At 32.9% G+C, this 27,756-nt stretch overlaps 2 protein-coding genes across 9 annotated transcripts in view; one reads left to right on the top strand and one right to left on the bottom strand.

The window, feature by feature from the left end:
* Positions 1-3,960: 3,960 nt before the first annotated feature.
* LOC128206272 (zinc finger and BTB domain-containing protein 24-like) lies at positions 3,961-16,699 on the top strand. Of its 2 annotated transcripts, none has more exons than XM_052908629.1 (9): positions 3,961-3,986; positions 5,294-5,414; positions 6,190-6,352; positions 6,650-7,366; positions 8,004-8,191; positions 9,950-10,139; positions 10,776-10,866; positions 11,397-11,505; positions 13,640-16,699. In XM_052908629.1, the coding sequence occupies exons 2-9, from the start codon at positions 5,325-5,327 to the stop codon at positions 13,796-13,798; spliced, it is 1,707 nt and encodes a 568-aa protein (XP_052764589.1). In that variant the 5' UTR covers positions 3,961-3,986; positions 5,294-5,324; the 3' UTR covers positions 13,799-16,699. The 2 variants fall into 2 exon arrangements, with proteins under 2 accessions (XP_052764589.1, XP_052764588.1); XM_052908628.1 differs by having other exon boundaries at positions 6,650-7,378.
* LOC128206274 (uncharacterized) overlaps positions 16,684-27,756 on the bottom strand; it is a 23,601-nt gene continuing 12,528 nt past the window's right edge. For 4 of the 7 annotated variants that reach the window (XM_052908632.1, XM_052908630.1, XM_052908633.1 and 1 more), the window contains 5 exons: positions 26,762-26,837; positions 26,144-26,181; positions 24,656-24,670; positions 23,735-23,804; positions 16,684-19,839 (listed from right to left, as the gene is read on the bottom strand). In XM_052908632.1, coding sequence (XP_052764592.1) covers positions 23,743-23,804; positions 24,656-24,670; positions 26,144-26,181; positions 26,762-26,837 — 191 coding nt within the window. In that variant the 3' untranslated portion in view covers positions 16,684-19,839; positions 23,735-23,742. The remainder of the gene's footprint in view (positions 19,840-23,734; positions 23,805-24,655; positions 24,671-26,143; positions 26,182-26,761; positions 26,838-27,756) is intronic. The other 3 variants (XM_052908635.1, XM_052908631.1, XM_052908637.1) reach the window with 3 other exon arrangements.

Genomic DNA, 27,756 nt, shown 5'->3' with positions numbered 1-27,756 from the left:
AGGATAATAAAGTGTATTTGGCGGAGCACCGCACTTTTAGTTCGAAATTCCCAATCCTCTGCGCAGAAACCATTACCAGTTATGAAATTTTCAAATACTAAAATTAGCTGTTTTACCTTTTTTAATCACATGTGCACAACTTTAAGATGGTTTTATACATAGGTAACAGGCTAAATTGTCTTATATGTGAGATTACATATTTTTGTAAGGTGATCAACACATATAGGATCTGACACAAGTTGTCATTTAATACAAGATTTTATTAAACGAGTTCATGAAATTTGTTAGTAAGCGAGCCTCTGGCGAGCTTACTAACAACTTTCATGGACGAGTTTAATAAAATTCTTGAATTAAATGACAACGAGTGTCAGATCTTTTTTATCACATGCTTAAAACGGTGTTTTTATTACCAATTAAGTTCTGTTTTCTGAACCGATTGTTTGACAGCCAAAGTACTCAGAGTAGAATGTCAACGATGTGCCATATAAATAGTTCCAAATTAAAATGACAAAAGTAACTAGCAGTTATCAAGTTTTAAAAGCTGATAAAGCGCTTAAGAAGTCACAAATACAAAAGTGTGTAGTAAAATATCCAACAACATGAATAACAAACGATTTTAACCAAAAATCCCAATAAGTACACAATTTGATGACGTCACACTCAGAGTACATGCATTCACGCGGTTTATGTGACCTAAATCGGTCTGTCAAGTTTTCTGTGTGCACGGATTTAAAAGTTATTCGCTGTCGCTTTCTACGATGATTTTGCAGCGTTTTCTTGGTGTACATGGCGTTTCACAACATGCAGATGATAACGACGAAACCTTACTCTGTACTGCATGGATGTTGCTGTTGAAAAAGTTAATTTCCACCAGCAATGTTTCCAGAGAACATGATGTTCTAGCCGCCATGGGATGTGTAATGAGATGTCTGTGCTGCGGAATTCGTATTTGTGTTTTCGGTAACCGACAGCTGATTAAATTGGCAAGCAAATGGCATTGATTGCATATTGCTTGTGTTGGTCAAGATGGAGATGTTTGAAATGTTCTTGTGGTGTTTGTCACTATTGTGGCTGTATTTGTTGACTGACTGGATATTTCTGTGACTAGTAATCTGCATTATCTGGTTGGCGGAACATTGTTATCAGAAAGTTTGTGTACAAGATGCTTTCTGGCACTATGATTCGTTAGCCATTTCTCTCCCGAAAGTCTTACAGCTTCATTATTACGGTAAGTATTTGCTGTCATTTAAACCATTTTGTTTACAAACAATGCGGAGGGATATCTAGGTTGCGTGTGATTAGTCTGGCCAATCGAAATGTCTGATAGGTTATCTTACACATGTGTAAGATAAAAATATTCGTAATGGGTATATTACACGGAAAACAAGGGTAAGCATGTGATAAAAATGTATACGTATGATATATTACAGCAAGTGAACTACCAGTATATGTTATATTTTGTTATTATTGGTCCCAGGTTGAACCAAAAGTATTTAATGTCCGTATTTGTTTTGTCTAAATGTAGTAAATGGATTATGTCTAGGAGTGTGTTATTATTGGTCCTAGATAATTTATTAATTGCTAATTTGTGTCGTCCATATCTCACCTGGCTGAAACGTACCCAAAAATAAAGTTCAAATTGTTCACATGTTTAACACAAACGGTGTTTTCAAAGTTTTATGAAGAGTATTTGTGCTCCTTATTGTCATAGAGGAATAAAAGTATCTATAACTATGAAAAATCTAAAAATAAATCGTAACAATAATTATTTTAATAACGAATGGATAGGATAAATCAAATTATATAAGAGTCAGAAAAACAGTCGACCAATGGCTTGCAGGTTTAATACTAGTCACCACTAAGTCATAAATGGTGCATGCTGATGTACTGTGCATTATTTTATTAGTTCTGTATTCCTCAGGTGAGCTTTTCCCACCGTCCGGCGTCCTTCTGTTCGTCAATACTTGCTACATTAACAACATCTTTTCCGAAACCGCTTCGCCAATTAAGATGAAACTTCACTGGGATGTTCACTGTTCAAAATATTAATTTCAGTGCAGAACTCTGGCTGCCATGAAAACCGAAAGGAAAAAAAAAACCGACTTTAACTAATAACCTTTTTGACAAAAACCATGAGGCATAGAGCTGAAATATTTGGTGTGTTACATCGTCTTGTGGTCTTCTACCATGTTTGTTCTGGGGTCAAAACTGGCCCCACCCCGGGGATGAACAGTTTCATACATACGTACATATACAGGGAAATCTTTGAAATCCTTCTTCTGAAACATCTAGGCCCAGACCCTTGATAATGTATACGTATCATAAAGATCCTCAATCAAGTTTCTTCAAATCGTGCCCATAGGATAAAAACTGTGGCCCCGCTTGGGGTGTCGCAAGTTTCCTGTAGACTTGTATAAGAAAATTTTAAAAAAATCTTCTCGTCTGATCCACTAGACCCAGACCCTTTATATGTTGTATGTAAAATCATAAAGGCGTGGATCATGTGTACAAATATCAATGTTGTGCTTGGTTGACATTGACTTTGACCTTTTGACCTACTTTCTTATGTTTAAAGCTACAGCAATGCAATTTGGATCATGAGTATAGTTCTAAAAACACTTATCAATGTCGTCTTCGGATGACCTAAGTGTAACTTTTTGACCTACGTTCTTATATTTTGAGCTATATGAAATGGTATCTAGACCATATGTGCAGTTTTGCAAACACATATCAATGTTGTCCTCGGATGCACTATACTGTGACATTTTACCTACTTTTTTATTTTTGAAGCTACAGCAATGACAAATGGACCTAGTGAAAACAAATATCACTGTTGTGCCTGGATGACCTTAACCACTACAAGATTTTACAATACTTGATCAAAGTTTAATCCCTAGTTACTTCGCCAGAAACCGATAAAGTCATTCATTCTCATAACAATACAAAGTTTTAAAACTTTTCCTCAGGCCGTGAGTATGATTACCTTGTTATTGGTCCCAGACTCTGGTGAGCGATTTATATAGGGTGGTCATGGCCCTCTTCTTATAATTATGTAACGCAGAATCTGGATATATTAAATCACATCGAATGGCAAACACACGTCAGAGCAATCGATAGCCAAGTGGATTGTTGTGGCAGATACGTGGTCAAGAGGTTATTTCAGCCCAGGGGTGGGAGGGTACATTAGCTATCTTAAATATTACCACTGTTAAAGTTTAGCTTTAGCAATATCAAATGTAGTCGGTGAAAATATAATATATGATATGTTATATAATTAAGGCAAGAAGGGCTAATTTTATTAGAATGTGAAGAACTGAAATGATATAATAAACAGAAACTGTTGTCACTTGTGATTATTAAAAGTATTATTAGGTATTCATTGCCAAATGTATTTATTAACATAAAATAAGTTTTAATCAAAAGAAATATTTGACAGTCTTAAACATTTTATTATATGAAAGCAAAAGGGTGCCCATGCTGATCTCTATTATGGTCAAAGGGTGATTAAAAAACAAGACATTGTTATTTATGTCAAGTCTGTAACAGTACGTATTTATTATCATATAAAAAGTTTTAATCAAAAGAAATATTTAAAAGTCTTAAACGTTTCATTCTGCATTGTATAAAAGAAAAAAAGTGCCCCAATTTTGGTCTCAATGAGGACAAAAGGGTGGAACTGAAACCGGATAGGGTGCAGCACCCTTCGATCATAACTCTTAAAATAGTTAAAAAGCGGTAAATGTCATTTTATAATTATCATAAATGAATGTTCGAATATTGTTTGCGTTAAAATCACGCAAAGTAAAATAAATTGACTAACAGTTGAAATTTATAGTTTTGATTTTCGTGTGGATGTGTATATTTTTTTCTTAAAATATTTTTTTAATCAGTCTCTGGGTTACTGAAATCCAGGCTGCTGGAGAATAAACAATTTGATATTTAAGATTTAGAACGTGTTGTCTGCAACTCAAAGATGTGCAAGAAACGTAACCTTTTAAAGTTTATTACTTGATAGACATTGTCGACATAATGTTTTGTCGGATAAAGCTCTTTAATTGATTCATCTTTCATCTTTACAGAACATTAAATATTTATTTATTAACCTTCTTTTAAGGTTATAAATTTTAACGAAGCAGGCAATAGTTTAATCAATGTAGCAGCAACCTCTTAATACGCAGTGGTCCCCCTTCCCTTGTCACAACATGGAAACACGTTTAACAATTGAATTTTGGTTATCAGTTTGCATAAACAACTTTCTTTAATTATTTTTTTGTTGATTTGGTACATTTGATGCCAGAAAAGTATGTCTTCACTATGGCATACATACTATCATGATAGCTTAGGCACTGCACCTAGTCTATATAATATAAACAGCTGCTTCAGAGTCTTTGACGTTTTTTGTTTTGGTGACTGAACCTGAAGGGGAGCATAATGAATGTCCAAATTTTACAAAAGTTCTCTAAACCTGCATTATTGTGGCTAGCGCTATCCAAAGATCTGAAGACAATTTTTTTATATGATTTTTTTATAACATGAACCATGCATTTACAGTTCCTATTTATGATTTGCGAGGCCAGTCTTTCCTCTTTGATTTCACAGGGAATGAGAATGAACCAAAAATAACCCAGTGAATCATTAAAATAACCTTGAACAGTTTTTTGATAAAACTGATATTTGCTTTAAAAAAGAATATTTTGCCACAAATAAAAATTTAAAAAATATAATAAATAATTTATAGAAAAATAATGCATTTAATAGTATTGAATAAGTGATCCCAGCTCAAAATAAATAGCAATAAACTGTAAATTATTTTGATAAACTTGCAATGTTTTTTCTCGCTGTTTCGTGAAAATATTGAAATCTGCATGTAGATTGTGATGAAAGGCAGATTCAATGAAATTTAGTGCTACTTTTTTGAAAATAGTACTCTTTTTGGATTTTGGCCCCATTTTGGGTTAAAAAATTCAATGACTTGATACTATAGTAGTGAGGTCTTGAATAGATCTGTCCCTTTCTGAAATCCTTCCTCTTTTGATGGTTACTTGTTTGGACATTCCATTGTTTTGTAGAATCATGAAAATAATGTTGAATTGTTTAGACTACCGCTGTACGTGCTATGATAATATTTACAATATTTAAACAAAATATATTATAGTGTTTAAAGTGTTGAACCAAATTCATATTTATAATGACTTTTATGTAATTTCGGAGTTTTAATTGGAGTTTCAAACTGCTTGCTTCTTTTTCTATAAATCATTGGGCCGAGAATATCATTTCTTGTTTTTTTTTCCAGATCTTGGACAACTCTGAACAATTGAGGTAAAATGGGAGCTACGGAGCTGGAAGATGTCAGAGAGATGCCTGGGTTTACAACCATTGTAAAGACAGTGTTTAAATGCTTAATACAGCAGTTGGTACGATTATATACATAGACGATAATAATCAACATTAGTTGTAGAGAGCAGAATGAACCCTCTTCATTTTTAGACCAGCAGGTCAAAAGTCAAGGACATGGTGACCTTTTGTAAAAAAATGACAGGCACTCTCGACAAGCAACAAATCCAATTTACAAAATTTTAATGGCGACCTTATCGATAGGGATTGAAAATCTGTGTAGAAGCATAATTGATCAGTTCAGAAATAATTGATTAAGCCATTTTGATTAATTTTTGATTATATTAATCATCAAGTTATGTAAAATTAATGTTCTAAACAATGAATGACCATGAGAGCAAATTCTTATGTTGTATTCTTGTTTGTTTTTTTATATACTTTTCAATGACATGATTAAGCTTTTTAAATGAATACAAAATTATTTATACTCTTTTTCTACCACTTTTTCTATTTTAATAGGGAATAAAGCCACATAATCGATTCTGAGATTATGCAGTCGATTATCACAATTGTGGACCGGAATCATTAATGAATGTTTTTCAAAGATACTCAAATCATCTTTTCTTATTAAGTTTTTTTAATGATGTATATATTTATGCGCATGTGAGTTTGGTTTGTGTTCACCTGAAGCGGGATATTGAAGTGGATTTCATTCAGGTTTCTGGTTTCTACCACAACACATGACCACACTCTCATATGACATTGAGCAAACATGAGTGATTAATATATAATTGTTATAACTTGTTTCACAATTGTTGTAAAATAAAATAAGTCGAAACTTATAACATATAACAGGTTGAGTTCCTTGCTGAGTACACTGGGGACGAAGCCCTTGTGCTGACGGCATGTGTCGCTGATAATACAGTTTCCCATCTAGCATCAAGCTTTGGGGACAGGTTTCTGGATGGACAGACAGACTTAAAAGCTCAATTCCTAAGACATTGTATCAGGAAAAAATGTAAGAACTTTTAATTCTTATTTTCATGAGATACTGGTTGTGGCAAATTTTGCTAGGTTTAAAAATCATGACATCATCATTTAAATCATGGTAACTAATGGTGGTAGACATTTTGGGTTTTGAATTGCGTGCGCTCTTTTATAGAACATTATTAATGCAAACACATGTGATTTTAAAACCTTTTTTGAGTATTTTCTAGTATTTTGGTTTTTATCAAGCTAAGCTAAGTTTAACCAAATCATTGAATTAATCAGTTTAGAATTACGCCAATTTTAAAATTGCAAACTTTGTTTCCAGATAAAAGCAAGGAGGACTCGATGGTGCAGGGTTACCGTGAAAACAGCAAGGAGAACTCGATGGTGCAGGGTTACCGTGAAAACAGCCAACTGGGTTACCGTGAAAACAGCCAACTGGGTTACCGTAAAAACAGCCAACTGTTTAGAAATGATGGTAAAGGTCGTAACAATGGAAATATTGTACAGCATTGTCCTAATGAGGTCGAGCAGCATAAAGAAGTTGAGGGGATGTCTGGTAGTAGCAAAAACAGAAAAACCAGGAGAAGGCTATTTAGGAACAGACATCTGGGGAACAGACCATTGGCTACCAGCAGTCCAGTAAGGAAATTGGCTAAACTTGCAGTCAATAAAAGCACCGAGTTTGAAGATGGGGAAAATACGTCATTTGAAGTTGACAGTGAATTGGAATCTATTAAGGGTGTCGATGTAAATGTACCACCACTGGGAGAGGAGTCAGGTCGTGGGAAAGAAAATGAAGGTTTGATACAAGTAGAAGATGAACTTCCCTCGCTCAGAATTGTTGATGTAATGACCTTGAAGAGAGCCGGTATATCTGATGATACAGCGAGCTCATTGGAGGTGGAAGTTGGAGAAGTGCCGAAAACTGCAAGAAAGTCCGAGAAGGAAGGGCCGCAGGAGTTGGATAGTTCTAGTATAACTTTTTATGTGGTGGAAAGCAATAACGCTACTTGTCCGGAAGATTGCAAGAAAATCATTGGTATTGATTCGGGTCAGATCATTTAACATCTAATCGTTCAGTGTTTTGTTGTCTCGTTTAAGTGTACATATTTGCACTCAATAGAAAGCCAAATTTCAACAGCTATTATTTTGGTAGAAAGTGTATAATGCTGTAAATCAGAAAATTAAAACAAAATCCGCACAGATGATGAATAATAATTGAAAATTGATTGGTTTGGCCTGAAATTGGTGACAATAAATTTTTATTTGGTTATAATTGATCATTGCTTCAACCGGCAAGTTGTTTTTCTTCTTTCCTCTTGTCATTTGCTTTCAGTAAATTTCCGCCAGTTTTCTCATTAAGTTCATGTATTTATTCAGAAGTGTTCAGTTGTTATCGTTAACAATATGGCCAAAAGCAACAACAACACTAAAGTACTTCAAACATACGCATAACATAAGCATAGTTAAGGATTACGAGTTATTGTACAAGAACAAAACTACAATTAAGGTATTGTCAAAAAATGATTGTACTATCCATAATTGGTTACTTGAGTAGAACTGAATTTTGATAGTCAAACTGAAACTGATTTCCAGTGCTACGAAATGCCCATCCCGTTAAAAAGGGGCATAAAAATTAATGCTTCCTTAATATTGTGAAAAAAATTTCTCTTTAGAGAATGCTCAAAAACACAGCAAAACTGTGTGGAATACACCAGACGTCAGAGAAACAACCCCTGTCCAGCAACCTTGCCCCAAGAGGCAGTATTGTGCTTACAAGGAATCCAACCCTGTCCCTGGAGAGTTGCTCCAATCCAAGGGCTGTCTCATGCACTCTTGTCATATTTGTGGGAAAATGTTCATGGTGAGTCATTGTTTTAATGAAGTTCACAATGATTATGAACAGTTATTATTACCATCTCCATGGCCTTGTGGTTAAGGTGTCCTCATATGGAGTTAGAGGTCAAAAGGTTAGAGACTCAAAAGGGGCTTGTTCTTACATTGCCATTTGCTGACAAAGCAATAGTTAAACAAGGGGTACCAAATGCCTTCCTGTTTAATCTATCATATTATATTGTACCTTACATAAATGTGTCCCTTCATTTTTAATATAAAGTCGCTCGGTCCGTATATCACTGTATTTTGATAAAAATCCAGTTTTATGACGTCACCGGTCCATATCATATTTTTGGGCGGTTCGGACCTTGCCAAAAATGTAATATGGACCGCTGACGTCATACAACGGGTAAGTGCGGCTTGCTATTTTCACAATGCCGTAAATTTGTCGCAAGTCAATATTATTAGTTTTGTTCAATGAAACACATCTTAAGCGCTTTAAAAATATTAAATGATAATATAAAATGTTCAGTATAATATAAGAAATATTTACACATCACTTCGTGTTATATGGCATTATAAGGACCGTCCAGTCAGCCCCCGAAGGTGAATGGTGAATACACTTTCGGTGGCTAACTGGCCGGTCCTTATAATGCCATATGACCCTCAGTGGTGTGTAATATTTTTTAAGGATATAATGGGGAAAGATGTTCACCAATGAAGGTGTCCTATAGCCCGGGCTGGCCTTTAACTGAAAGGGGGGTTACTTTAATAAACAAACACTTTTCCTTTAATATGACCTGATCCTTGCAAGTCATTACACGAAAGTGTGTTCTTGTACTGTGGGGAAAAGGGAAGTATTCTGAGGAAACCCACTTGTCTAGCTTGGTGGCCACCAACAAAACTCACATACCCCTAGTCTGGGTATGGAAGTTAAGACATCTTGGTGAGATTCAGTGAGTGTGCTTTCAACTGTGCTTTTAGTTTTAATTAAGCTAAATAAATCTACAAATAGATTAAATGAGGTCCTCACAAAGTGTACTTCAATTATGATCACGGACAGTGTGCATTTAAAAGTCCAAATATGTGTATATACTGTGTTCATTAGGAAACTGAAGGAAATTGAATCTCAACTTTGCTATTAAATTTATGTACTTTGACATAAACTGACTGAGCAGATTGTTTAGAACTTTGTTAAGGCTAACAACGTCATTAACGACGTTGTTGTAAATTTTAAAGCGTGAAATGTTCGATGATGTGCTTATATAATTAAATTTAAACAAAATTAATGCAGTTGAAAAAATTGTCCCAAATAATAGAATTACAATCATAAGTGTACGTACCCAATATCATCCTGGCCCCAATTTCTCAAAACATCTTAAACTTAACAGGCTTTAGTCGCTTACTTAAATTAGCCAGAATACATACTAAAAATGGATATTGATAAATAAAAAATGGTTTATTCTGATAATCATACAGATAGTTCCTTCATAATTTCTAAAAATTCTTGAAGAAGTAAATATAACACATTTTATAGAACAACAAAAATAAGGAGATTAGCTTAATCCTGTTATAAGGGACTTAAAAAGTTTCGAGAAATTGGGGCCTGGGGGCGGGGGCATTTGGCGGGGATTTGACCATCAGTTCGTTCCCGCAGGGCGGGTGATTTTACCCGGGGCTGGCTTGACCGAAAGTCAAAGTCCCCGCTATTCCCCAGACCTGGGGGGGGGGGGGGCGTGGTTACAATTGACTGGTGCATAATGTGTGATGCTATTATGTCTTTTAGGCCAGAACATATTTAGAGGCACATATAGAAGATATCCATACAGATGAAAACAGGAACCACACGTGTCAGCAATGCGCGAAGGTTTTCCAAACCAAAATGGCTCTCTGTGTTCACACAATAAACGAACACCCAGTAAAGCATACATGTGATTTTTGTGGACTAGTTTGTGACACTAAATCAACATTGTCTGGTAAGAAATACTGGAAATTTAGGTATACGAGGGGTGTTAAGGAAGTTAATGGAATTTTAACATAGAAAGAAAAAAATGAGTTGAACTCTTGTATATGGCCTAGGGCAAGGTTCTCAAATAATCAAACTGTTCACCATTGGAAGTTGGATTTTTTATTATTTAATTGCCCTTGACTTTGTGATAATTTTATTTTATGTATGTAAAAAGAATATAAACTAGAAGTCATAAAGCTTTCTTGACATAATTAGAATTTATACCATAAATTGTGCGCCTTGAATTTCTGTGAGACTAATTTCAGTTTAATCATACCCTGGTGTTAGGAATGAAATATTTGGAAGAATTACTTGCAAATTCAAATAAGCTTTGGTTTGATTGATAGTGACTCTGTTGCAAAATAAATACCATATTCTTTCCTCTCAGAATAAGCAAATAAACCATCGTAGTATTACAACACTTAGAAGTTTTGTTGATAGGACATGAGTGATGTTCCCCATTACAATTTGAAAATTTCAGTTATCTCCCTTGTTGATTTTACATTATAACATAAGAAGACAAGAGTTATCCCACTTGACTTTTGCAAAAGGTTGTGCTAATTAATAATGATCTTTAAAGCAACTTGTGATATATATTTTCAAGACCACATGATGAACGAACATGTCAGTAAGGCGTACACATGTCCGAAGCCTGGATGTGGTAAAACTTTCGGCTACGTCTCCAGCCTTAAAAGGTAAATAGAAATTGACCTGAACATAAAAATACAAACATCTTAAATGTAATCATGTTTGAAACGGTACATGGCTGCATTTTTACATTGACTTGACTTGTATCACCAAAAGGTTTCTTATTTGGTTTACCGGAGAGATGACAATAGGTTTACCCTCCCTTCGTATGTCTGCCTGCCCATCCAAAAAATTTCAATGCTGCAATAACTCGAAAAGTGTATGCAAGCTAGGTTAATGAAACTTTGTATGTGGACAAAGGGTGATTAGGAGATTGTTCACATCAATTTATTGCTCATAAGGCAAAAACATGGTTGCAAAGGCAGCGAAAATACGACTTTTTGACTGCATAAAAGCCACATCCATGAAACTTGGTGTGTAGAAAGGCCATCAGGATATTAGGGCAATTTTGCAGACATGAAATTCTTGCCACGCAGGAAAATCATTGACTGCATTATCAGATATTTTACCTGCATGTTATTACCAGCCTTCCAAATGATAATATATGATTTAATTATTTTATATGACTGTATTTCAGACATGAAGTCCTTTGCCATTCCAAAGCGTCCACGCCGAAGCTGAGCTTCACTTGTCAAAAATGCCACAAGGTGCTTGGGTCACGGGAGAGTCTGGCTGACCATATACAGGTACTGTCTGTTATTGATCTGATAAGAAAGCTAGATTAAAATAGGTTTATTCGATTAGATAAACCCAAGAGTATATAGGAATTACAGTATGGGAGGTGGTATGGCAGTTAGGGTGGTACCGGTATGATGTTGAAAACCTGTGTAGCAAATTGCGGATGTGATTTGTCCGCGGGTTCGAGGAATCGGATCTGATGGCCCCAGAGACCCCCCGCCCCCAAAAAATAAATAAAAAATAAATTTTTACCTGAAAAAAATTATTTGGATGCTTTCAGTTGTTTAAGTTAATATTCAAGTTTGCTTCAAATTTAAAGTCAGGAGAGCCCTCACAAGAGCTTCTAAAAAGCTATTTTTTCTTCTACATTAGTGCACTCCTGACCCCAAGAGCGCCCCATAAACCCATGGCCGAAAAATGTTTCAGCCTTCCAGCTGCCAGGTCTATCACATCCCTGAGCAATGAAACTTTTATAGTTAAAGGGACCAGACACCAGATGATACTAGTGCAAGAAAAAAAGAAAAATTTCAGAAATTTACATAAAGATGATATCGTTGTGCAAGGCAATTAATCCGATTTACTGATGCATCATATCGCTTACAACACATCTATATTTCGCAGTTTTTGCATAGTTTTCCAATTCGAAATTTACTGGTTTTGTCTACGACATAAATCCCAAACTAGCAATGTTTATGTATCTCTACTTATCACATGACTTTCACATGCTAAATATAGACACTACAAACTGGGAAACCATTATGCGCTTTTAAACCTGTGAACTCAGCTGAGACTGACAAAATATTCTTCTAATTATGTAAAATGATGTAGCTTGTTATGACAATTCTGTGCTTGATTTGTGGAAATAATGTATTTGCCGATTTTGGGACCATCTGGTGTCTAGCCCCTTTAAAGATTTTTTTTCCTGAAACCTGGTTCACATTATTACCACAAGATGTATGAAAGCCAGAAAAATTATTCATCAATTTTTGTTCATGGGCATATGCAGTAAATCCTCTTCTAATGATAATTCTTAGTTTAATGCCTATATCAATATGATAAAGAAATCATCATCATTATGTTTAAGCAGTAGAGGTATATTACTCTGCACTCAAAATAGTAGCCCGATATTTGCACCAGATGATACAATTATAAGAAAAAAAGAAAATTTTCAAAAACTTTACATAAAATTAACATCTTTGTTTGCAACGAATTAAATCTTACTTACTGCTATATCACATCGCTTATGACACATGCATCTTTTGCATTTTTTGCACTTTTTTTCTAATTCGAAATTTACTGAGGTTGTCTACCACGTAAATCCCAGTAAGTATAAAAATAGCGTTGGTATTTTTGAAATACAGATGAGACAGGAACACGAATTTTACAAGATTGTTGGGTTTTTGTAAAATGTTGTCTTATCGGCCTCCAATTAATCTGCATTGACAATTATAGGCTTAAGTGTTACAGTCAAACCTGGTTGAACAGTCACCTGCTTTAAATGGCCACCTGCCTTAACGGGCCACTCCAAATTCCCCCCGTATGTTTTTACTATATAATGTATGTGCATTAAGCGGCCAACTGTCTAACGCGGCCACGGCCACTAATTTTTGTCCCCATGAAGCCATATAAACACTTATTAGCGGGCACTAATCCCTTGTCACTGACACTTCCGCTTATAAACTTTCCCAATACACAGCTTTAATTGCGTATAGAAGGTTACGGAAAAGAACGACGGCCTCGGGTATCTCCGTCATCTAATGAAAATGAATATTTTGTTAAGCCTTGTATCAACATTTAACTAATGTATTTTATTTATAAATTCGAAATAAAGTTATTTAATCTATGCAAATGTATTTGTATTCAACCTTCTTCGATGATATTGATACAGATGTTACTGATTGTGGTGTGAGGTGGTGGTTAAGATACATACACCATCTCTGAATATAGCTAAAGTGGTGGAAATGTCAAACCTGGATTAAGTGGCCACCTGTCTTAAGCAGCCACCTGATCATTTCCCACGGGTGGCCACTTAATTCAGGTTTGACTGTATGAGAAAATACTGTGATTTGTGGACTATCTGGTGTCTAGCCCCTTTAAAATATTGTAGTTTAATCTCATTATCGTTATATCAAATCATTGCAGGGTGTTCATAAAGAGGGCAAACTTTATGTTTGTGGATGTGGGAAGACCTCAGGATGGCGATCAACGCATGTTCGTCATCGGAAGGCATGTAAATTTGGAAATATAAGACTCCAACAGAATCATACAAAACAGTTAATAGAAGATAAGACAAGATTATAGTACTAGTGTTTCATGTATGACAGCTGGCATTTCAAATAAGTATATCCATGTAATGTTAAGGGATTTTCAGCTCATTTGTTTTCCATCTATTTTTCCAAGCAAAGAAGTTGGGTTATTGTGATAGATTTAACAGTCAGGTTATTGTAATAGACCTGACAGTTGGGTTGTTTTGATAGACTTGACAGTTGGGTTGTTTTGATAGAGCTGACAGTTGGGTTGTTTTGATAGAGCTGACAGTTGGGTTGTTTTGATAGAGCTGACAGTTGGGTTGTTTTGATAGAGCTGACAGTCAGATTATTGCGATAGACCTCACAGTTGGGTTGTTTTGATAGACTTGACAGTTGGGTTGTTTTGATAGACCTCACAGTTGGGTTGTTTTGATAGAGCTGACAGTCAGATTATTGCGATAGACCTCACAGTTGGGTTATTGTGATAGACTTGACAGTTGGGTTGTTTTGATAGACTGACAGTTGGGTTATTGTGATAGACTTGGCTGTTGGGTTATTGTGATAGACTTAACTGTCTTGTCAAACTTAAGAACTATTTTTTTGAAACACTTGACAGGTAACAAGGTTGTCACTGTTATAGTCTGTAACATTGTATATATATATTATTAACAATTTCATACCAATGTATTTAAAAATTAAGGTTTCCCCTTCGTTGTCTTAACGAATATTCATAATCTTAGCATTGTTATACCGCTTGTTACAAGTATTGACAAGAGTGTATAACGCTGCTGTCAGATACTTCTGAAGCCATGATTACGAAGTCACAAGTTATAACTTTAGTGGCAAAAATTCATACCTTCATTTCATTGGAAATTTCTCTCAAGGTGAGCATTGATGATGAGATTTGCTGCATTTTATTTATATTCGAAATTGTAAAATTATGCACAATTTTTTTTTGTTAAACCAAAAGAATAAAGATGATTCTTTGTAATTTTGAAAATGTGTCTTGGATTCTTGAGCCTAGACTCAGACTTGATATTGTTGTAATCATATAGCAGAAGACGGACATAACTTTATATCAAAATAGGAAATAGTGTAAAAGAAGGGGGAAAGTCTGTCAAGGACAGAAACATTTGTGGGACATTGTACATGTTAATTATGTACACAATTAGTTAAGTTTTTATACGTTGTCATATATTTGGAATTGTTTGTTATATAAGTTTTTCACATGTTTATTTACACTGGTATTGTATATTTGGAATTGTTTGTTATATAAGTTTTTCACATGTTTATTTACACTGGTATTGTTAAAAACATCACCATACAATCTTGCAAAGACAAGAATATATACACTTGTTACATTTTAGCTGTTGTTCTTTTTTGTCCAAGAAATGTTATAATGCACTGTACAGTTAGTTGTTTTTGTTTTTTATATATGAACGGCGTCAAGCTGAAATTGAAGTATATTGACCTGAGGCGCCATATGAATGATATGACTGTTATTGTTAAAAAAAATCTACATACAATCTTGCAAAGACAAGAATGTATACACTTGTTACACTTAAGCTGTTGTTGTTTTTTTGTCCAAAAAAATGTTATATTGCACTGTTATAATTGTATTCTTGATATATGAACTGCTTCAAGCAGAAATAAGTTTTTATCATAGTATGACATAATCGGCGCAAAGTGGCGTTATATGATGGCATATTTTATTATGAGTGAAAAAAGATTTGCCTCTCCTGGTGATGAACTGAGTGTTGTTTTTTCACCATTTTTGGAATGGATGGGAAAACGCCCAATTTTGACTTCAATATTGGGAAATAAAATTTTGCCTAGAAACAAACAAGAATGCTTTAAAAATAGACAAAAAATATAGTTTTTTTAAGAAAGCACCAATTCTTCCATTGGTTGGGGGATAAGGGGGTCTTTTTTACAAAAATGAATTGGGAATTTTATTTTGGAAACTATAAACATTGTTGCATTTCATGTTAAACTTTTATTATATATATGTTTTCCCGTGGTTTATAGAGATTTGTGTGAATAATAATTTTTCACTGTTTTAAACAGTGAACATGACTGTATTCAATGTGATGATTTTGATAAATATTTTGGGTTGTGTGATTTTTATAATCCTTCGTGTGAATGTTGCTTTTGAGGATACCTAAATAAAGTTTCAGGTGAAGTTTAATTAAATTCACTCTGACTAGTTCTATAGTAAATTTTTTTTGTTGTTTTTTAATTCTTGAATTCCATTTTACCTCATGGAAATAATCCTCATTTGGGGATTTCATTTGGACTTCCACAGGTCAAGGTCACAAAAATACAAGTCAAATCTCAATCTCTGTCTCAACTTATTAAATCACATTGCATCAAAAGTTATTAAAATATTGTATTATATGTTTTTGCACCCCTTAAAAGCGCATTCTCTCATAGACTATTTTGATTTAAAAAAATGGTCAAGATTCCAAAAAAAAAATGTTCTACAGCATTTAATGTGATTTAAAATAACTCAATGTTTTTTTTTTTGAAAATATTCCCAAGTATTTTTTTTGCTCTAGAATAAGTTTCCATAGAAATATCGCCAAAAGGTTTTTATCAATACATTATATGAGGAAATAAGTTTTGAAAAATAGTAAAAAATACAAAAATTTGTATTATACCATGCTTTTATGTGGTAAAATAAGTTCAGGCTGAGAATGAGATTTGACTTGAGTATATTTGCGATATTGCGGCCAGGTCAAGGTCATGGTATTGTAATACAGAGAACAAACAACATTGTTATAAATAAACTTTATTCTAAAATGCATATTTGGTAATATGTAAAAAAGAACTATTATGACTATATTTTAAGCACAAGCTTTGCAATACTGTTTCGTATATCCTTTTGTTAAACTAATGATTTCATAATAATTATCTGCAATTTCAAACCTCGATATTATTTACATTTGTTGATTATGGCATAAACTTGACAAAATACGCTTTTTGTTATTCTTTAATGATCATATGGTCTAAAATCCAAATCTCACCTCAAGTTTAAGAAAACTTTAATTGTCAAAATATGAAAAAGATCATTTACAATCAATACTTAATATAGTATCTGCATAAATAACAGCAACTCATGTTCTGTACCAAGAAATCAGCACCAATGCTTTGCTGCAAAGAAATTACAATTATTATACAAGACTAAAGCTTGAAGTAAGACTTGATATTTTTTGCCATCCTCAAAATCTCCATGGAAACGTAAATTTATTAATCTGATTATACTCAAAAGTATAATGACCCCAGTAATAATCAATGGTGGTAACTAGGATGCTTTTTGTAACCTTTTAGGGCTCACCGGCCTGCAGTATTAATATAACAAACCTAATGTCAAAAAAAAATTGTACCAAAAACCTTAACCATCAGATTTTGACATGATAGGAATCAAGCTTTGCAATGATAATTTGACTAAATATGCTTGAAAAATATGTTGATGCGATAAAGCATTGAGATGTCAAAAGAAGTTTATATGGAAGTTTTAGGGTTTATATATGTTTGAAAATATATTTAGTTCCAAGATTTGTGACATCAAAGACAATTAACAATCTTCTAGATATACGGTAACAACAGTGCCATTTAAATGTCGCAAAAAAGCTAAGCATAACAAGCTGAAGTCTTATATTTGATTAAGCCAAATTTAAAGTTGAATTTGCAAACAATAAAATACAGTTTATCAGGCTCATGATAAAAAAAAATCTCGGAGATAAAAGTCTTCAAATAAGAAAAGGAGAAAAGTACAATTTATATTGAAACAAAATTATTGAGCTATTTATCTTGATCCTCAGGTGTAAAGTCTTCAAATAAGAAAAGGAGAAAAGTACAATTTATATTGAAACAAAATTATTGAGCTATTTATCTTGATCCTCAGGTGTAAAGTCTTCAAATAAGAAAAGGAGAAAAGTACAATTTATATTGAAACAAAATTATTGAGCTATTTATCTTGATCCTCAGGTGTAAATTGGTCTTGAAATTAGTCCAGAAATTGGAGCCAGTTACTTGGGTAATGACATTGAAAAAGAGGATAACAGAAACACAACCCAATTGTCTTAAGTAGCACTAGGTATGTTACTAGACTTTTGTTTATTGCTTTATGGAATAAAATAATTTAAAAAGAAATACTTAAAACTTTAATCCAAAAATATTAAGGTTCAAATTAAGACATTGTACAACGAAAAATGCTCCAAAAAACTCAAAAAATGTTAAAGCAACCTTTGGTATTTTAGTATTAAATTCATTACAACAAAATTCACGACAAAAGTGAACAATTATTATGCGGCATATTACACAAATTGCAAAGGACAGTTAATAAAGGTAAAAGGGATGGATATGAAAGGTAATTCTACAAGCACGAACATAAACTTAAAAAAACAGTAAAAAGGTAAACTAATATCAGACTAAGAGTCAAAACATAAAATGAGCTGAAAAAGTACATCCAGTAATGTTTCGTAAAATTAAAAAAATAACAATTATCACAGACATGTAAAGATTTCAAATGTTTGATCACAGATGAAGACAAAAGAAAGGAAATAGTTGTATTTGACCCATGTGACTTTAGAAATAGGAAGTAAAGATCCCTCATTTTAAGAAAGATTTTTTATTTCTTTTAAAAACAACAAATAACATTCATTCTTTACGAGCTTACATCACAACAATAACAAAACACAAACCAATGCCCCATCGGTGAATACTATGATTCCTTAGACTAAGATATTTTTTAACACTAATTTGAACAATGTAGCTACTCATTGTTTGCAAATGAACATTTCAAAGTTTTGAAGCATTGAATGATCATGGCTTTTTTATCGCCTTTAACAAGCAAATGAATGTCGAATCATGTATAACATCTATGGCTTGTCAAACGCCACATAAATTAGAGCTTTATATTATGCTGGTAATAACTGCACAGTTACAAAGGAAACTCTTGAAATGGTTGAAACTGAAAATGCCTGAGGCTGCCGTTGAGGCGGCATAAATTGACTGTTTCTTTGGTGCCAAGTAACATTATAGTCAGTTTTGGTTTGATTAAATGTTTGACAATCACGTCTTGCAATGTTTATTTGCAAACAAACAAAAGTAACACATGTATATTCAAATTAACAATCATACAATACCACAATCATGTTTTACATTCAATAAATAAATGCGAAGCAGCCTATAAAATTAGATCAAACTAAATGTACATGACTGTTTTAAATAATTCATCTATCAAATTGAACAGTCATATCAGAAGTAAGTGAAATTTAATTTCTTGTATCAACATTTTAAGAAAAAGATAAGATCTAAAAAGAAGTATTAATAACAGATGCAATGTTGGTATTCAATATTAATCTCAGAATTATTCGTTCTACAGCTTTCAACTTAGATTAATGAACCAGATATTTCTATTTTCCCTGGTCAGTCGTGTATTTGTATGATACATGAGAACAATCTGTACAGGAGCAATTAAATGACTGCAGAATTACCAATCAAAATTATTGCTTCGGCAGCTGACCAATGAGCATAGATCAAAAATATTTAAAAAAAAATATGATGGCTCTTGCTCGTCAAATTAAGTCTGAGGTTGATATTGAATTATATTGCATATTTCATAAAATATACAGATTTTTCTAGTAGCAAGCATGGAACTTAAGTTTCATAAATATTATATCAAAATATAATAAAAAATATCTTTAGGTCCTTTATAAAATTAAAAAAGATCACAGATATTTATTAGTATAAAACCTTAAAAAATACAGACCTTTTGTCCATAAAAATAAATAAAGTATCTATAACATTATCATTATATGACTCTCATAATATTTTAAATGTCAGTATATACAAAACAAAGAAATAACAAACTGAGGTTTTTTTAAAGTTTCATAAAAATATTGCAACTCTGTCAATAAGCAATCTTAGAATTTCATTGAATATATAAACATTTTTCAAACATGCATGTAACTCTTAAATTTGTTTATAACCAGATATGGACATTTTTTTCTTTTGAGGGAAATGTATTGGTGATCTATCATGTGTCATCTCAGTGCTTTCAAGACGTTTAAACTTCCTCGTATGTGTCTGAAAAACATAAAAAGATGGATCAATTGTTAGTTTATACATATTAATTTTTGCTCAATTTTGAAGAGTACAGGGGCCGATTTCTCAACACTACTTAAGTCTGTTATAACAGGATCAAGTTGAGCTCTATATTTTTGTTCTTCTATAAATTTGATATAATTACTTTTTCAGGAAGTTTTTTTATTGAAGTTATCTGTCTGATAATGACAAGAAACTAAGTTTTATTTATCAAAATTAAGTTAATGTTAGTGATTTTGCTGAACAAAATAAGCTACTTAATTATGTTAAGCTTAAAAAGTTTCGAGAAATCAGGGCCAGCTGTTAGCTGCTTTGATTGATTCTTGAGTCTGTTTCCTGGGAAGAAACCAGTACTGTGTCCTTTAATAAAAGCAAAGAGAATTTTCCTTGGTGGGGCTCTAACCCATGGCCATTTGCGTGAGAGCGCAAGATCTTCACCACTGGACAACTTTCACTCTCTTAATCATTGTTAAGAAAACAACATGCATTTTTGATAACATGGCAATAAAATGTTACATAAAAAAAGACAAATTAATCAATAAAATTAAAAATCATAGATTCAGATGTGTTGCCCATTAGTTTTCATGTCAAGGTCACCATAATCAGTAAAGGTCATCTGTAACTGACCATGACCAAATTGTGCTACTAAATTTGAAGATTTCAACAAGTTGTTGGTTCATGCTAATTTAATTTTGTTTGATTGTTTAGACAGCTAAACGCTGATATGAATCACTCTCAAGTCGATTTTACTGGGTAGAAACCAGTACTGCAGCCAATTGTATAAAACTGCTTAATTTTTGGTTTGGTAAAAGTTATCCAAAATGTTTATTGATTGGTCAATATTTATCCAATAATAAGTATTAACCAATCGAATCGTTATAAAGAGAAAGTTATCCAAAATGTTTATTGATTGGTCAATATTTATCCAATAATAACTATTAACCAATCAAATCAATCTAAAGAGTCAACTAGCCAAAAGTTAACCTGTGAAAAAAGTTTCATACAATAAGCTGCTGTACTGCAGCCAATTGTATAACACTTTATTATTAGTTGTCCACAGGTCATCTTTATGCTAGTTTGTATATTTAAATTATTTGATTGGTTAATAGCATTTTTTGGATTAACATTGACCAATCAATAATCATTTTGGCTAACTTTGACTAAACCAAAAAGATAACCAGTTTTATGCAATTAGCTGCTGGTGTCCTTTTTGAGAGGCCATGAGAAAGTACCCCTGGTGGAGCTCGAACCCACAATTGCAAGGGTGAGAGGCAGACACCAATATCAATAAACCACTCTCAACCCTTTAACTTGTGCAAAAGATATAGATCTGAAATGTAGTTGTGACAATAATGTGGATGACACTGCCAGACAAAGCAATCCCTTTTGTTGGCCATGCTAATAGCAGGCAACACAAAAAACAAATTTGACAGGAAAAGATGAATATCATAGTAATCAAATATAAGCATGTACATTCTTATTCTTAGAAAAGGTATTTAGAAAAGTTTAGAAAAGTTTACATGTATCTAGAATGGGAGGAAGGAAGTAAAATTATGAAGCAATGATTAATGTATGTACACTTATTCTCTTTAATTTCCTTTTTACTTTTGGTAGATTCTTCGTATGGGTATGAATGCTTAATACCATTAATTGATTGAATATCATAAACAAGAGGCCCAAAAGGGCCTATGCTCTACTGGCATGGCTTTTGTGGTAATATCAATCCAGAGCATGTATGTATGGGTAAAAGGCAAAAGACATATAGTTTATGTTTTGTGTTTGGGTTACCTGAAAACGTAGCACATTCAACATCTGAGCCCAGAAAGTATTGTAAGCAGATTAGTCGCATGAACTATTTTAATATGTGCAAAGTAAAAGTCATCTGACAAAAAAATGCTTTCAGAACTGTACTCCTAGTAAAAATTTCTGTAGTTTTAAAAGTTAAAAAAAGTTGGTCAAAAGGTCAAAGTCAAGGGCATCCTAGGACAACATTGATCAATTTGAACAAACATTCACAATCAATTGTGCTGAGATGGATGCACGAACACACAAAAAGATTTTCAAACCTTTCCAGATTTATGTTTACCAAACCTGTGAACCCTGGGTGTGGCCAGTAATGACACCAGGTGCATAACTTAAACATTCACAACCAATTTTGTTAAGATGAATGCACAAACTACAGAACTTAAAAGCTAAAAAATGGCCTTTGGGCTTTCAACAAGAACAAGGCAGAGTAATTCACAAAATCAACTGCAGAAGCAAAAAGCAAATTGTCTCTCAAAATCCTAGACTTGCAAATTGTCTCCCTTAACTCTAGACTTGAATTTACATGTACATATAAACTTGGCTAAAAATAGAATTCGCTCATACAGACCTGGCTAAAAATAGAAAGCATTTCTTTAAAACTTTCATGGCCCATAATCTAGGCATTCATGGGCGGATCTGGCTGGTTTTTGAAAGGAACCAAGCTCTAATGGATACCTAGATACTGTACAAGTTTCATTGAGATACAATCAAAACTGAAGACTGTATCGTGTTCACAACCAATTGTTTACACAATAGCATTTTTTATACTATCAAGGGCCATAATCTAGGTATGCATGGGCGGGTCTGGCTGGTTTTCAAAAGGAACCGAGCTCTAATGGTTATCTAGATACTGTACAAGTTTCATCGAGATACAATCAAAACTGAAGACTGTATCGTGTTCACAAGCAATTGTTTACAGACGCACTGACGCACGAACGCACGGACGCACATACTACGTACACATTACCATCGCATAAGCTCTTCTGGCTATTGGCCAGTAGAGCTAAAAATGAAATCTTATAATATTTCTTTTAGAACTGCTAAATTAGCCTCTTATCGTATTCTTCTAAGATGATCCTTTTGGAACAAAAGGAAAAAAAAACCCACATCATTTCTAAATAACAAATATAGTTATTTTTTGTATAATTATAACCCTGTCCTGTCAACAAGGGAAGAAGGCTATGGACAGTATCCTATGATAAAATACAAAAATGCCTATTTGCGTTAAAAAAGAAAGAAAACATAGATCAGAAGTAAATACAATGCAAATAAATACAATGATGTCCAAACTGGTCCAAATTGAAACTTACTTCTATGTAGGTTCTGAAGATTACTTAGATATCTATATAAAAAAAAGAAGACAAACTACCACTTCCACAACCTGTTCCGACTTGATTTAGACTTCATCAGGTGAAAGCAGTTAATGAAATAACGTAAAAAAAAATGACATCATGATGCCATAACAGGCCGGTGGCCTTATACCAAATCAACTTTGTCATAGTCATAACAGTGACATTACAATTTGGCATACAAATTATGGCCTTATCAGTATGTATACAGATTACAAGTATTTAAAATATATATCTTCTTACTAAAGACTTACTTGTAAATTAAAAAATCATTACACTTCTGAAGGGCTTATCATGAACAACTGAGAAAATATGAGAGCCTCAGGGCGAATTGCCAGCGGTCGTTTATTGTGTTTTCATTTGAACAAGAGGAAAAACACAGTAATCATTAAAGCAGGAGTTATGCCCCTTTCTAAACATCACAGTAAAATGTGCATTTGCCTCTAGCAATATGTGTACCAAGTTTCATTTGAATATTTTGGAGCTATATCTATGGTAAAAGTCTTTGCATGACGATGAGGACAATGACACCGAGGCTGTGACAAAACTTTTTGATTTGAAAACAGACACACTAAATCACTACAAAACAGAAATGGTAAATGTCATATGAAATTACAAAGTAAATAAAAATGGCATAGAATAAAGGAAAGCATTATATACTAGAAAAATAAAAATAACATTTCTAGATGGCAAACAAAATGGTGACCTTCAGAGCAACAAACCAGAATATTTATTGTAAATCGTAGCCCCAAACGGATGTTTTTGTTAACCCATTGGCTTGTATGTCACTGTCTACAAAATCAACACAGAGCATGAATACATCACAAGTTAGTACAAGAGGGTTGCAAGAAGGGATCATTAATGCTGATGCATGGTCATGCAGCCTTTCAAGGGGCATATAACTCCATACAATTTTAGGCAAGAGTCTTTGTTTCTGAAGTAATTGCAGGATGCCTATAGAACAATAATTTTGAAAATGAAACCAATGACTGCATAAAATACTGATGCTTATTTTGAAACAAAACAAATGTTACTTTGTCCATTCCAGTCTGCTCTTCGTTTTAGCAGTATTTGTTGTATGAAATTTGATCGTAACCTTTCAAGATAGTGGTATTCCTTCACTTTATTCATCTATGATATAAAACTTGGTGAAAAATTAGTTTTAATCAATCTTTAAGTCATACAAAAACTTGTACAGATGCTTACATTTTTGAATATTTTTTTGTACACATAAATCACAGCAGCGTGCTAGATATATTGGTAAAAGTGTAATTTACACACAGTGCAGGACTCAGACAGAACACTTTCAGGGAAAATGTGTACACAAAATATCCATCTGAAACATACTGAAATTATCCCAATTTTTTTTTTTAATTAATGGATATTTAAAAATAATAAAATAATTTTTAGTTTGGAACAATTACTGGTATACATGTACTTTTCAGAAATGAATTATGTGCACTTTTTTTGCAATCACAACATAATTCAATAGGTTTCAGATAGAAGACATTCACACATATATAATTGTTGTATTTCATGTGGACCATAAGGATTATAGAATTATTAATATGTTATTGAGTATATGATCTTTAGTCTGCCCATCAACCCAATCAGGGAATTTTAAGCTTACACAAACTCATTACCTTCCGATTGTTCATCTATTAGTTGATACAGAAAAGCATATTGTTTTAAGCAAACTACAGGTAATGTTTAATATTAAATTAATAATTTACTAAATAAATATGTATATAATTATATAGGGATATGTGTTGTATGGCTATATGCAGGATATTTACATGCTTTTCATTATCAAAATGTTTCACATATGCCAGTGTTAAGTCACTACACATTACACTATTTTAACAGCAATGTGACCCATCAATTATGCTGGAGTAATTTTACCACATAGACAATTAATGTTTGTCCAAGCAATTAGCTTAGATTGCTACCCAAATAAGAGCTTAAATGTAAACACTTGCTTACCCGTTCTTAAAGCTGCACTCTCACAGATTGAACGTTTTGACAACTTTTTCATTTTTTGTCTTGGAACGAGCTAATTTTTACGAAAAATCCATGGAAACCAGTTATAGAAGACTGCTGACAAAAAAATAGATCGCAGATTTTTATATTTAAAACATTGATGTTTCATGCATTTTTCTTAAACCGTTAGCAACGGTTTAAGCCATAAAACATTAATTTTCAAACGGAAATATAACAATCAGCGATCTGATCTTTTGTCAGTAATCTTTTATCATTGGTTTGCAGATATTTACGCAGAAGATTGCTCTTTCCAAGACAAGAAATAAAAAAGCTGTAAAAATTGTAAATATGTGAGAGTGCAGCTTTAACGTTTGCTAGCTAGCCCCAATTTCTCGAAACTTCTTAAGCTTAACAGGCTTAAGAAGCTCAATTTTCGAAGCCAAAATATTTACTTAAAATTGACTTTGATAAATGAAAAATGGTTTATTGTGATTATCCTACAGAGAATTTCTATTTAACGTCTAAAAACTCTTAAAGCAGTAAATATTAAGTATATTATAGAAAACAAAAATAGTAAGCCCAGCTTAATTCTGTTATAAGGGATTTAAGAATTTTCGAGAAATTTGCTAGTTCCCTATTCAAAATCTTAGAATACTAGTTTTGAAATATTTAGTTTAGCCTGATTTTCTAGTTCCCATGTTCTAAGTTTCCCATTTAGAAAATACATGACTTAGCTTTGCTAAGCTTATTCCTTCATACATAATAGATTCCCAAGTTGTAAGCTAAGCTTTCTCAAAGTTTCTTATCTCATTCTGAATTTCTTAGCTTAGCTATAGTTTAAATTTGCTTATCTCAAATGGTTTATGCAATTCCAAAGTTCATAGCTTGACTAAGTCTGTATTTCTTCGCTCAGTTTGTTCACAAGCTTTTTTAAATCTTTTCCCCCCAAGTATTCTATTTTTGTCTGCTCTAAACTATGTTATATTTTGCTCATCCAAAAGAACATACATAAATATATCAGATTCTAAATCATTAATTTAAAATTCAAGCTTATTTCCAAAGTATTTATTATAATTGATAGGTCACAAACAACATGTTAATTAAAACTGCATCAAAATACAACATTAAGAGATCAAATAAATCATTCTCACCAGTGCCCTCGTTCCTCTCAGCATCCTTGGACTTGGACCTGGAAAATTAAATTAGTTTGTTTTAAAAGAAATTAAGTGCTTAATGTTTGTCACAATGTATTCAGAGTCCGTAAGTTTTACTATTCCACCATAAAAGCAATCGTAACAACTTGACCATCTCCCACATTAGCTTCGAGATAGAAGCTTCAATTCTGTTGGATAATGGACAAGGTTTTCCAATTGTACCAGAAAGGTGGTTTATAATGATTTTTTTGTGTATTTTTTTTTTATATTTTACTGTTTCAAACAGTAATATAAGTTTGATATTTTTTAAGTTTAAACCAGTTCTCATGTCAAAATCAAACTTCAGGGTGCAAAAGGTTTGGATTCAATTTCAAAGATGTCATTTCTGAAATGACATTTTGTTTGCACACATTTGGTGCGCTTCTGAAATTACCTACAAATTAACATCATTTTATATCCTCTTTTAAGCATTTAATAAAAAGAAAAAAATGAATAGTTACCATGCCCCCTCTCCATGGGGGGAGACATAATTCATTGCTTTAATACTTAAAGCAGTCATTCTATTCAGAAAATTTAAAGAGCAATTTAATTAAAAAAAATATAAATTTTATTCACCTCTTCTTCTTTTTCTTCTTCTTCTTCTCGACACCATCTACAGCATGGTCGCTGTCAATGGGCTTCAGGCGACGGTCTGAAATAGAAAAGATATATAGTTTTAAACTAATTTTGTTGGAATTTTGCTTTTTTACTGAAATTAATAGAACTGAGGCTGTTTTCAATAAACAACTTAGATTAGACTTGAATTTAACGGAATAATCCAAGTGTTTTGCTTGGCATGTGAAATTTATTTGCCAATAAAATTAATCAATTCACTGGCAGGACTAGGGATCTGGGACTAAGTATTCAAAATTGATCTTATCCTTATCCTTAGACATGCCTCAGTGATTCCATTCAGCCTTTTGGTCAGCTAAATATATAGGCCAATCAAAACACTTAATTTTTAATCTTAAATTCAAGGTCGATCTAAGTTGTGTAATGAATACAGCCCCTGGGCCTGAGTATTCAAAATTGATCTTATTCTTATCCTTAGACATGCCTCAGTGATTCCATTCAGCCTACTGGTCAGCTAAATATACAGGCCAATCAAAACACTTACCGTAGTTCCTAATCTAAGTTCAATCAAGTTGCTTATTGAATAGTCAGCCCAAGGATACTAATTATATTGAATACAGCCCCGTGATGTTTTAAAAGTAACTGTATATATGTTGATGTAAATGATCACTGAGATGAATTGTTGGATTCAATTTATGTTTAAATAAATTACACTCTTTTGAATTTCATTGCATATATATTTTTCTGTTGAAAGTTACAATCAATAGTTGCTATGAAGTAACCATACTTTGATGAATTAAACCGTGCATTAATTTCATCATTTCATCAGATTGAAATACATGTATTTTACATGTATGATATATCATAAATACACAACAGTGAATACACAGTATCATAAGAGTCGGGTTTTTTTAACTTTAAAGTATTTAGATATTATGTGCACACAAAAAATAACAAGTTTGATACATAAACTTAATGTTCAATTTAAATTAAAAAGC

Source organism: Mya arenaria, chromosome 10 (genome assembly GCF_026914265.1).
Source record: "Mya arenaria isolate MELC-2E11 chromosome 10, ASM2691426v1".
NCBI lineage: Eukaryota > Metazoa > Mollusca > Bivalvia > Myida > Myidae > Mya > Mya arenaria.
Note: the sequence above shows the minus strand (reverse complement) of the source record. Positions and strands in the feature narration are given on the sequence as shown.

What these genes read in the sequence shown, in the direction of transcription:
- LOC128206272 (XM_052908628.1), top strand. Translation starts at nt 5,325, where the DNA reads ATGGGAGCTACGGAGCTGGAAGATGTCAGAGAGATGCCTGGGTTTACA. An exon ending in AATCATTGGTATTGATTCGG is followed by an intron (nt 7,379 to 8,003) that starts GTCAGATCATTT and finishes ATTTCTCTTTAG; the next exon opens with AGAATGCTCAAAAACACAGC. An exon ending in GTCTGGCTGACCATATACAG is followed by an intron (nt 11,506 to 13,639) that starts GTACTGTCTGTT and finishes AAATCATTGCAG; the next exon opens with GGTGTTCATAAAGAGGGCAA.